The sequence below is a fragment of the Micromys minutus genome (genome assembly GCF_963924665.1).
Source record: "Micromys minutus genome assembly, chromosome: 1".
NCBI classification, from domain to species: Eukaryota; Metazoa; Chordata; class Mammalia; order Rodentia; family Muridae; genus Micromys; species Micromys minutus.
The window spans coordinates 74,574,679-74,587,552 of NC_137969.1; the positions used below are offsets into that span (position 1 = coordinate 74,574,679).

Consider the following 12,874-nt stretch of genomic DNA (forward strand, 5'->3'; position numbering starts at 1 on the left):
CACCATCCAGTTGCACAAGGAGGCTGTCTTACGAACACCTGGTGTGGATGTTTTCACTCTCGCTTCTAATTGGTTGGGAAGCAGCATCTGCCACAGGCACTGTTTAGTTTCATTTCCATCCCCTGCATCTCACAGGAAAGAAATGGTCAATAGTTCAAATAAAAGAATCGTCCTGGTCAGCTCCAAAATATGGCTACTTGCACGGTAATCAGAGCAAGTCTATCAAATCAGTGGTTTCTTTATTCCTAAGAGGAAGGGGCTTTTCCTAAGGGTTATGGTTCTACCACCCAAGGAGCAGCTGTACTCGGCACAAGTAGCTGCTAAGGCTGGCACACCAAGAGGTCTGCTTTGGCTCAGAAACTCAGTTTGGCTCCTGCCACCCCTGGTCACCCCACTGTGGGTCTCAGTGGCATGTGTTCCACACACAGTTGGGCAGTCTGCTTTTACTTAGGAGGTATCACAACCAGAGGTGGCCCCCGCTTGGGCCTCCACATGAGGACCTGGGCATCGTTGGCATTGGGCTTCACTAGTGCGTTAGGGGGGATGGGTTCCATCCGGCTCAGGATCCGGGGCTGCTCCTGCTGAGTCCTGCCCACTAGCCGGGCCCGCTGCCCCAACAGCTGAAGAGGGTCCACCTCAATGTCCACTCGCATCCTCCACTTGATGGTCTGCAGAATGAGCTTCTCCTTGGTGGTGGTGTTCATGGCCACCAGCCAGGTGGTAAAACTTTGGTCCCTCTTGATTCTTGTGAGCAGTGGAACATTGCTGTCACTCACTGGCACTGCCCATGTCACACTGGGGTAGAAGTTATCATTCATGCTGACGGAGAACCTGGAGATCTTGTTGGTGGGGCCAACCAGGGTCACAGTTTCTGTCGTGTTCCCGTACCATGGGTAGCTCACCCCATCTGAGTCACTGATGGCTTTTACTCTCCCTTCCCTCAAGTCGGGCAGTTCCCAGCTTGACCTGGAAAAAAGGGATACACAAGAAGAGGCTGGATGAGTTTTTTATAAGCTAGAGACATACATACCACTTACTAACACAGTCAAATTGGGCAAAATGGGAAGTTTGGATGGAGGAGGGGGTTTAGATCAAAAAGTTCTATGCTGGGCTGTATCAAGATTAATTGAGAAAAAAACAATCAAAGTGACATTAAAAAAAAAAAAAAAAAAAGCAAGGCCATTTGGAAACCAAGCCCAGGGAGACAGTGGTGAGACCATGAATAGTTGTCAACTCACTGGGACATTGGGATGATGACAAAGAGGTGACCCATGACCGGATGTGCTTTTTTAGGGGAGAATATGTGTATGTGTGTGTAAGGTTTGATCACGGGACGAGGTGATCTGAAATTTAATGTGCACAAAAGGAGGCAACAGGAGGGGTAGAAAAGGTGACATTCAACATTGTATTAATTTCTTGGAAAAGCCACAGTAGTAGCATTTCTACTCAACATGGAATCTTCAAATTTTACCATCAAACCAACCTGGCCCTCAGAAAACACTAAGGAAAGCTGAGATGGGAGTCCTTTCTGAGACCTAAAACACTTGGTAGAAATTGCAGGCTGGCACACACGCTCCCTCACATACTCTGTTTGGCTTCGTGTCTGGGCTGTAAGCTGCACTGCGTTGTTTGTGAGCTTGCCACTCTGAGTGTCTATACTTTTTGTGCATCACAAAAGGGATGACAGAACACTGCATGTACCTCCTCCCAGGAGGTGCTGTGTATAATCACGATAATCACAATGGTCGCCACTGTGGTTATAGAGTGTTTATCCCACCCCAATCACTGTGTTAGTTACTCTGATATCACAGTTTATGTTCAAACAATTCCATGCTATAACTGGATTTTATTTCTATTACTTCATCTGTTATTCACACGAGAAGGCAGAGGTTTAAAATGTTAATAAGATCAGTGTCCTACAGATTGATTCTACGAGGTTGGATTGTTTTATTCTAAAGTCTGTGTTTGTATCATACAAAGTCTGTGATTTTTGGCCATTGTATATCATACTGCTTTTAAGTGCCCTCACATAGTAATGGAAGAAGCCAGAGTAAAGGAGAAATATACTGTATAATGTTCTAACTAATATTCCTTAGCATGTCCATGGGGGAATTTGACTGGGCCCTGAAAGGTACATTCTACCTATTACTACCCATGGAATCAGGAATAGTGGTGATACTTAGTTATAATGCCTAAGAATTAAATAATTAGAGAATGGTGGGTTTTCCAATTATTAGCTAAGAGGTGGCAGCCTTGTTTGATATGAAGTTCTTCTCCCTCACAGATGACGTTAGACCCCACAGGGCTTATCCAAATGGTAGAAAGGGCAGTTGCATGCTCAAGCGGACACTGACAATGTCTCAGCGTCCCCTCCCATCACTAGGGAAGATGGAAACACTAACTGCTGTTTTGGGCTACCCCCATGGTACTTTCTACGTCAGTCATCCCATCATAAGCCAAGGGAGGGCTGGACCGCCTGGGGAGGAGGTAAGCCCACAGCTGCAAGAGGCTTTTCTCTTGTCTTCATGTCCTTGATAACTGTTGAGAATAATTGTAGTGTATTATGGTTGACAGAATCTAAGTAACAGAGATTGACCTGATGAGTGCTCATCTAAGTACCCATGCTGCTGTGCTGTGCTGGGCGGAGTGCCCGGATCACTCTGTGGTGCCTGCCTGCTCCCCTCTCTCTTTTTTGAGATAGGGTCTTTTTTGAGATAGGGTCTTTTTATGTAGCCTCAGCTGTCTCAGCAAATGCTATGTAGACAGGTTGGCTTTGAACTCAGAGCCCTGTGTGCTTCTTACTACCAAGTGCTAGAATTAAAAGTGTTTACCACCATGACTGGTGCCATATTACCCCCACTTCACTCACACACACACACACACACACACACACACACACACACACACACACTGAAATTATAATTACATTTTCTTCTCTCCCTCCCAACCCTACCACATTCCTGCTCTCTTTCAAATTTTATTGCCTCTTTTTTTTAAAAATCAACTGCTGTTTTACACACACACACACACACACACACACACACACACACACCATTTCTTATTGTACCGAAGAGTATGTGCTGTTTGGGTGTAATATAATTGCCCATGAGTCAGTGTGGTAGAGAACCAAGTGGCTAATTTGCTTGCTGGGTTCATGAAATGACCACATGGGAACTGTTGTGCTCAAGCTCAGGGGCTGAGACAATTTCTCCATCACCAGACATTATTTCCAAACCTTAGTTTTCATTCTGGTTAGTGGCCAGGCGTTCTGTGACTGAAGGACAGGAATTCCCAGGACAGGTTTGCTCCCCTACCCTTCTCATGGCCACCTGTAGTATATCTAATCTGGAGAGTCCCCTCTCAAGGGGATGCACTCCTTACTCCACCACAATGCTGACCTTCTCAGGACTGGCTATCTTTATGGTCAATTACTGTGTCTATCACTACATTATCATTACATTTCGCCTTCATATTCCTTCCCAGAGCTGAAGGCAGAGACTTGGGTCCATAGTCTTGAGGTCAGTTGGCTGGAAAATAATAAACTTAGTTTGGTTCCAGGTTTCCTCATGGATGGAGGTATGATGAGGAACACAATGGAGCCAGGCTTGGGAAGAAGGAAGAGACCTGTCTCAAAGGATTCCCTGCAGTGCTGAAATTATCCAAAGCTTCTTAGCCACACCACAGCAAGGACATACTGGGCTCAGTGTAGTCTCAGGTATGTGGCCTTGGTAGGTTCATTGTGCCTTCTGTTTTGGGATTGCTTGAGTTCAAAGTGTGATTTCTCCCAATGCCCCCTATGGAACCAATATTTATCTCTATTCACATCATCAAGGGATGGCTTGGTTAAGGAAATAACCTAATTCGATATGACTTAAATTTAGTGAAGGAGAAGTTGCTTTCTACTAGAAAAGTATCATATCTTCATTTCTTCTACGAAAATTAGGTACTTATTCCAAGGCAGTAGCTTGAAAGGGCTTCAGCTATAAAATGCAAAACTACTTTACACAGAAGACAAGGTGATGGGTTTCAGAGAGGTCCTTGCAAAGTTCCAGGGATGGTGGCCCCAAGATTCCCTCAGTAGACATTAAAAAAAATCTTGAACAGGATGCCAGAGGCACTTCAGACTGCACATGGTCCAAACTGACCTCCTCATATCCACCATAGACCAGGACCTCTTCCTCTCGGCTGCACCCAAGCTTTCCTGTCAGAAGTGAGGGTCATATTTGGTTCTTCCCATCCCCTACAGACTACCATGCAGCATCTTGTGGCTTTTGTCCCACACTTCACGTTTGGATTTGTGTCCCTTCCTCTATGTGACTCACTGTTTTCACTTCATCTAAGCCCTTAGCCTCCCCTGTACGGTTTCCCACCATGACCCCACTGGTTTCTGCACTCAGTGCTGATTGTCTCCAGCTCATCTCACAGGCTTCACAAGTTCTCACACGTGCTTGCTCTATAAATAAAACACTTCTAAGTCTCCTTTACAGGGAAGTCACTGGGTCACTCAGAGGATAAAATTTAAGCTCCTCACCAGAGGAGACCTGGCTCATTGTGACCTGTTGTCATCTTTACACATTAGCTCTTGCTTCATCCTTTGCCCACACTCCTCTTCCTCTTAATAAAAGTCCACTATATCTGGCCATTAATTCTTTGAGAATCATCATGAGTCACGCCTCCACAGGAAGATCTATATTTCCATGAGTCTATGGATGTGTTCAGATTGACAGATTATAATTTAACTCATAGTTTTGTGTCTCTCAATTAGATGTCAACTTTCTTGGAATTATTACTTATTTTTGAACCAGTATTTAGTACATAACTGGCAGAGGACTACAACCTAACTTTTCTTGAATGGATCCATATCCATGATTATATGAGCACCACAAACTATATTCAGTAGATTAAATGTGCACACGTGCACGTGCGCACGCGTGCACACACACACACACACACACACACATACCTCAATATGAAGCTAGGAGGAAGGATAGAAGTGAGAAATAGATATGGGAAAATTACATCCAGGAGGGAGCAGAAACATATTGTATGCATCTCAAAGAACTAATAAAATATATTTTAAAAAAACATTGAAATTCCTTCAAGGATTAAATGTTGTATTTGAATCATTTTCATGCCTTTATTCACAGGGCTTGATAGAACGTGTACACACAAAAAATCTTTTATTGCAGCTTTACACTTTGTATATTTGCTTGTTTTAAGAAACCTAACATCTATTATTCATCTAGAATCTATTATTAGGATAGCTGCACACCTTGCATTAAATGTTATTTGTCTTAAGGGGGAGATGAGCCACATTTAAAATGAGGACATTAGTAAGCATGAATGTATTTCAGGGACTATTTTTGCCACCATGTAGCAAACATGAAAATGAGTAACACAGACTCCAAGTGCTACAGGGTCCCGATGTGTAAAACCCACAAAGGCCACAGCAGGGAGGAAGCTTTGCAGAGGGAAATGGGCTGTGGGAGATGAAGACAGCCCCTCTCAGCTGGGAGGTTTCATCACAGGCCTCAGTAATATCCAGCATAAAGAAGAGTATGTGGGGGGAGAAAGAAGACAGCTTGGGAAGGTGGACGTAGGAAACTGAGAACGAGGCAGTGGTGGTCTCAGCTTGAGGGGCGTTGTGAAGAATGGGCATTTGGACTTCATCCTAAGGGTGGTGGGACTTGCACTGGAGGCCGCTGGGCCAGAAACAGGGAGGTTAAAAGAAGTTGTGTGTAGGCGGGACAGCAAGCAAGGATGAGGAGGAATATTTACAATACTGCGGGCAGTACCTATTGATTATTATTTTTAGCTTTTGTTTTTGAAGATGGGATCTCATGTAGTCGAGGCTGGCCAAGAACTTGCTATGTGTGAGCTGAGGATGTCCCTATACCATTGATCCTTCTGTTTTCACCCCCTGTCCCAAGTAAGTGGATTACATATGTGTGCCATCAGGCCTGACTTACATAATCTTCATTGGGGTCTTCACATAAGCTAGTGGCTGAAAGGAAAGAAAGAATTGCATCAGAAAGCTACTACCGAGGTAGATCCCCGGAGCTGTGGGAGTCAATAGTGTATTACAGACACAGGAAGAGATACAGCTGAAGTGTTGCCCAGAATCGCTGAGCAAGAGTATGTTTATAGTTTTTGGTTCCTGACACTCTGCCATTATTCGTTGAGTGCACACATAATGGGGTTCAGGGTTTAAAGCTCCTGACTTGTCCATGGAACAGTGAGACATGATCATGCTTGTCATTGTGTTCTTTACCCAGAATGCATTGCTAGGGACAAAGTGTGTGTGGGACACTATTTGTTTCCTCCTGAGCTTACAACTGTCCTTTACTGATCTTGCCTCACCTCTTAATAGTGTAACTTTGGAAGGCTCAGTCTTTTGCTCTCACTTTCCACACATCTTTTTATAGTTTAAGATCTGGTTGACCTCTGGCAAATCATTCTATCAGTCTTGGGCTCCTCATGTGTAAAATGGGAAGAACTCTGAGCATCCCTTCATCTGAGGGTTATTGTGAAGATAGAACGAAGGGTTGGTGTGTGAGCAAACGCTCTGTTAACATCTACCATTCTCTGCCAATTATTGGTTATCTCTGCTTTCTCCCACAACCTTTCTCTTCACGGTGATAAACAGTGTTTTCGTTTTAAACAATTGGCCATTGACCCAGAGCTCAAAGCTAATGCACCCGCCAATGGGCCTAATAATGAACACATCGATTATTGCAAACTGCATCTTTCTGCGTCCTGTTTAGAAGAGATGGCTTTCAACCACACAGCTCACACTCAACATTTCATTCATATGAGCTCTGAGTTAAGATGCACACACTCTCTGACCTGACCAGTGTCCCCAGTGTGAATGAGGGGTTGGGATGAGCAGCCTCTCTGAGAAGGGTCTACTCTCCTCTTCCTAATCCTGTGAGGCCATGGGGCTGGCAGCTGGGTAGTGTTGTTGGACGGAAAACTTGTTTAAAGTCATTCAGCTAGGGAGGGAATCTACTGAGAGATGAGAGTAGTAGTCATGAGGACATTGATACACATGCCATGACCATGTTAGCATCACAATATGGAGACATTGTGGAACAGCTATTAGATGTCTCTCCTCCTCCCCAGTGGGCCTTTACTTTGGCTACCTGGGTTTACCCAAGCTTCCTTTCTTCAAAATTCACCAACCTCAAGGGTTAACTCAGGTAGAGCAGAAGACCTCCACCATCCAGTTCTCCTTGTGGGGCTGACAGTCGGTCCTGACAATGTTACCCCATCACAGTTGACTGCAACATCCTCACTACTGTTACTATGCTGAGAGTCTGTGGTCTAACTGCTGGATTGGGCCTATGCTTTAAAGGGATAACAGTTGCCAAGTTAATTGTGCTCAACTTGGAGGGTGGGAAAGAGCCTCAGATCTTTGCTCTTAATCTTCATTGGTAGTGTCTAAGGAATTAGCATTCTGAGAAAGAGCATGGCACCCTCTCTGAGAACTCAAGCTTTTCTATATCTAGTACTGGAGAGAGTGGCATGCATCTGCCCCGGAGCTTCGGGCTCTCCATCATTTCAGTCTCTGTGGCAAACTCCACCCCCACAGGATCTGTCTTGGTCCTTATCTGGCGGCTGAAGAAAAGAGGCATGGAGCAGGTGAGAGCTGGGCTCAGGGCTGAGGAGAGAGCTGAGGCAGAGGTGGGGAGGAGGGATGGCGGCCAAGGCCCTGTGTGTCACCTGGTGAGTCACAAATCCCACCGTCTCTAAGCAGCCACCCAGTTCCCAGCCATGGCCCTGGCCCATGTCCCAGTTCTCGGATGGTTTGCACCATGATTGCAGAGTTGGTTTTAAAATTAGGATTTTCCTAGTTCTGCATTGTTTATGTCAGACTCCGAGAAGCCTGCAAACACTATCCACCCACCTCCGCTCCACCTCCCTCTTTTATGACCACATCCGTTTCTCTTTGGCACACAGGCAGACATATTTTTCTCGTTCTTCTATCTCAGAGAAGAAAATTTCCCATGTTTCCCAAGATTCCTGAGACCTGGCAGAAGCCTTCTCTTTTATGTGGCGGTTTCTCTCGTTTTCCAGCCTCGCGCTCTGGTTATACTGAGCTTTACTAGCACCATGACACCTCAGCACGTGCTAGCCCTTTACCGCGTGGAGGCCAGTTATCCCACCCGGGACTCAGAAATCTTTTCGGACTTCTCTGACAGCACTGAGACCTCAGATGGGAGGCCGGTTTTCTGGGCCATGTCTGAGGATGGGTTGCCTCTGACTCCAGTTCTAAGGTTCCTGGAGCAGAGCGCCTTTCCTTTCCACGGTCGCAGGAGCTGGCAGCTTGCACACAGAAGGGTGTTTAGTCACACCTGCAGGGCACTTCTGCAAGACCCAGCTTGTGTCTCTTACAAGGATCATGCCCACAGGTCACACAAGCCCTTTTAGTCCCTTAACACACACAAAGCCTAGTGGCAGGCAAGCAAAGGTCCCTCCCCAGTCCTCAAGGAGATCATAGCCCATGGGGTGGTGGAACAGATGGCTCTTCCTAATAAAGTATTGTTCCTGCATGGCTGCCCTGTGGGCCAAGAGGAAGCCGTGCCTGGTGCATTACAGATGCTTTTCAGGTAGTTATGCATATTGCTCTTTCTAAACCAGTGTTGTTGGACTATTTCACTTTCATTCTGAGGTGACAGGAGGTAAAGCAACCACACTTCACTTATTATTCAGTGGGGACACTGAAATAGAGAAATGCCCGTTATGGCACAACTCCAAGAAAACACATTTTTCCAAGTTCTCTTCACAAGGTTCTGGTGAGTGCATACTTTGTTCTAACACTGTGTTTAACCTTGTGACACAGAAGACCTAGAAAGCACATATACCCATGCATGCAGGCATACTTGCTCAGATCACAAACAGCTTACAGGGTCAAGGTTACTAGCAGGAATGATGTAAACAGAGGGTGTTCATATCTTTCTGGGAGACTGTTGAGTTCTGACTCCCTTGTGAGCTCTTTCAGTTTGAATTTTCTCATACATTCAAACAAGAGGGCAGAATGCATGCCTGAGTATGTAGGTCTTGGGCTGTACTTTTATACTTTCACTCAAGACTTTGTACTGACAAGAGTTGGGTTCTGAGGACCATAAAGGGATGGATGTGCCTTCACATAAAGAGATGTAGTGTCTGTCCCCAAGAGAAGATTCCATACAACTCGTTCTCCTGGGCTCTAGGATCACTAAGGGCACAGGTGTCTATTCACTGTCCTCTTCGGGCATCTGGCTCCCTCAGAGTTTCCTGCATTGCCAGTAGCTAAGAAGGTGCTGTGGCTCTGAACTCGAATAGCTCTTTCCAAGTGCCATGTGATAGAAGGAGGTCCACTCCTGCCTGAACCTGGATCCTCAAAGACAAGCTTCTCCTAGAGTCCCTCCTACTATCTAGGATTCCATAGCTTCTAATAGTGACATTTAGCCTCTTTGGGTTTTGCCTCCTCCTCCCTTTCTTCCTCCTCCTTGTGCCTTGTCACTAACTGGGAGGAAATGCAGCTCATTTATTTGTATTTACAGCATCCAAGAGGAATTCCTAGTGTGAAATTTTCCAGTGGGGCCTTGGGAATGGACATTGTGGGGTGTCCCCATCTCCCCCATAGTAGTGTGCTGACAGTCTGGGCCTGCAATCTCACTGGCACAGAGCACCTGCAGCTGTAACTATTTTTAAAGGTAAGGCTTGATTTCTGTGGTCGAGTGCAGAAATTTCTGTGGTCAGTCATCTGTTGGTGACAATGAGCAGTGACAATGGTCAGCTGTGTGGGGTGAGGGTGGGGGATGGGCAGCCCTTGAGTGAAGGAGAACCACTCTGTGGAGCCTTGAAATCTGCACCTAAACTTGTGTTACCTTTAAAAGCTGAGGTCAGGACAGTTCCCCCCCCCCACCTTCAAATTAGTTGGCCCAGAAGTAGTTGTGATTTTCCATCTGTCTAAGGAGAACACATTGTCAAGGCCAAGAACATAATGATGAAGACACAGTTGTCAAATCTCCAGGATACAAAGGGAGGCATCAGACATTTATCAGGTGAATGGATGAAAAAGAGCTGTTTCCTGGGTCCACAGGTGGCAGCAGGGAGCAAGGGCACTAGGTCCCCACTAGGTCAAGACAGTACTGTTACCCTTCTGCTTCGGTGGCTATGGGAACATTAGTGATCCAGGAAAAGTGACCATGTTAAACCCTGCTCCTCTGATCATAGCTACAAGAGGCTCTCGGATGTTTTGGGTGCTGCATAGCACAGGGAAGAGATGATGAGATGCTCTCCCTGTCTCCTTTAGCCAGCCCTATGGAAGGAACAAGAACAGTCAGGATGCACCAAGAGAAATCTCTGGGGCAAACAGAGTTGGGGAAAGAATCAACAAAGATGTCTGAGGAACCAGAACACAACCTGGCAAACCTAGGTCTGGGACCCCAAGCCAAGGGTAGGCCCAAGGAAGGGCAAGATCTGAGGACTTGGAGGTGGATCAGTGTAGGCTGAGGCCACTTGGCCTCAGTGGCCTAGCACACTTCCAAAGTCTGGAAGCCAAGAAATAAAGTCAAACTCAGAGAAATCTGTTTATTGGTACAAGAACAAGGCCAAGAGAACCACAGAGCAAACTAGCTGCGGTGACTAAATTGAGATGCTAAGGGCAGGCAGAGGGCAGAAGCCTCAAAAGTCAGAGATTATGATGTTCCTGTTACGAGTATTTTCTGGATGCCAAGCAGTTACCAAACGGCCCACACAGCAACCTTCCAGTAGGCTTGTTTTGGTTATTTCATGCAGATGCTGAAATTTAGGCAAATCACTCAATAATGTCCCAAAGCAAGGACGTCGCAGAGGTGGGAGAGGTCTGGCACTGACTGCACAGCTCCAATGCACACTCTTCAGTCAGTATCTGGCTGTCACGGCCAGCACAAGCCTGAGTCCTCTACACTTCTTTCCCCATCATCCCCCAAGCACTGGTCCTCCTCACAGGTGACATCAGAGCTGAGGCATGTTCCCAGGGGAGGACAGGGTGACAGAGAATCAGGACTCTGCCAGTGCTACTTACTGGCCAGCTGATGGGAACACTGACTTGTTTTACTGGTATCAAAGGTGGGAAGATGGAAAGAGTCCCAGTTCTGGCTAAATAGCACCCAGGAGGGAGAGAAGGGTGTGGGGAGGGACCACGTTCTTGAATGCTGAGCAGAGGGAGGAGGCAGGCATGGGGAAACAGAAGGATGGAGGAGGGTGTGGTCTAGTGGCAGAGATTTAAAAAAAAAAAAAAAACAGGCTTGATTGTTTTCATTAACTTTCCACTTGGTTTTCTCAGCATGCAGCACATCACTGCTTGCTGGGCAGGACCACAGATGTGAGGGGTCACCAGCTGCAGCTGAGCCTGGGCAGGAGCTACTTCGGTGCTCACAGCTGTGTGTGCCCCGAGGACAGAATTGTGGAAACGTCCTACCAGCACACAGAGTAGGTACTCAACTACAACGGGCAGCGCTGGGGCCACACTGACACACGTACACACAGGGACAGAGAGATTCACAAGGCAATCTCTGAAATGTGGAGGGACAAGACTTCTCGGGGTGTTTAACTGGCACCACATACGGCACGTTCAGATGGGAGGCCCTGGCAGCTAGTATGGATATAAATGATTCACATTCTTGCTCTAGCTTGATCTACGTGGCGTACCTACACTGTAGCACCAGCCCCACTTGGCACAGGAGAGCCATAGGGAGCTTGTGTGATATTCAGGATGAGAGCTGGAGTTAGTTGCTGTGGCAGAATGCTCATTTCTTGCCAGTCCTTAAACCCCACCATCCTTCACCCACTGCATGGTGCTCAGTGCTTTACTTGGTAGTACTGGTGGAGGAGGCTCAGTTTGCCCTGTCTTGTAATTCTGTGGCTTGAATGTGGGGGAAGGAACTTGTGTCCACTAGATTAGCTGTGTCAGGGCTGAGACTTAGATCCATGAGAAAGTCCTACGACAGCTCAGCTTTTCCTTCCTACAAGTTGCATTATTTACCTGCATCCTCCCAACTACGCTCTGCTTGTGGATCGATTGGCTAACCTTTTAAACAAGCAATTATTTAAGACCTATGTGTCTAAGGCAGTATATGGAGAGGGTCATAAAGATGCCTGCGACCTGGTTCCTGGCAGGCATAGGTCCTATGTAAGTGACCACAGTAGTGGAGGAATGGGAGAGTGTTAGTAAGGCCAGAGGAGGTTCTCCAGGCATGGCGGGCTCCATCAGTGTCTGCTGCTTCCTCTCTGCTCCCTGGGCAGAGTTCAGAGATTGGCAGCTCTTAGTAAAAGGCGGCTTGCAGGTGCTCTGAACCCATCCATTCTGCTCTGCTGTTGTTCCTCTCCTTCAAAGGCCCAGGGGCCTGGCTTTTGTCCTGGGACAGATCATCTCTGCTCTGGTGATTCTGGCATCAGTGTGGAGAGCCAGCAGGGGAGCCAGCGTGCAACACAGGGCTCAGGAACCTCACGCTCCTCAGATGTTAAATTGAAACCAGGATCTCCTTCAGTGGGGGGCCCTTCAAGCTGCTGAGGGAATCTGAGGAACACCAGCACACCTGCAAGGTGCTTTTCTCTACTCAAATCTTCCCCGGGGTCTGTGCTCTCTCTCATCTGCAGACCTCTCCGGGTGGGGCAGAAACCATGCTGGCTTTGGAACCAGACCTGGGTCTGTATTCTGGCCTGTCACTCAGCTGCATAACTTTGTCACCAAGGCTCTGCCAGGCCTCAGGATCCCGAACTGAAAGATAGGAAAGCAACGTTCTCTTACAGAGACACCTCTTGGGCTTTGTCAAGTGGCGTCCAGCTATGGTTTACCAATTCCCACGGCTCTGCCCGTTCTCATGGGCTTTCTGACTCTTCCTGT

The 12,874-nt window shown here is 46.9% G+C and overlaps 1 protein-coding gene across 1 annotated transcript in view; it reads right to left on the reverse strand.

The window, feature by feature from the left end:
• Positions 1–443: 443 nt before the first annotated feature.
• Positions 444–12,874, reverse strand: part of FAM78B (family with sequence similarity 78 member B) — a gene marked incomplete at its 3' end in the record, with an annotated part of 78,490 nt that continues 66,059 nt past the window's right edge. The window contains exon 2 of the mRNA XM_080917756.1: positions 444–966. Coding sequence (XP_080773882.1) covers positions 444–966 — 523 coding nt within the window. The remainder of the gene's footprint in view (positions 967–12,874) is intronic.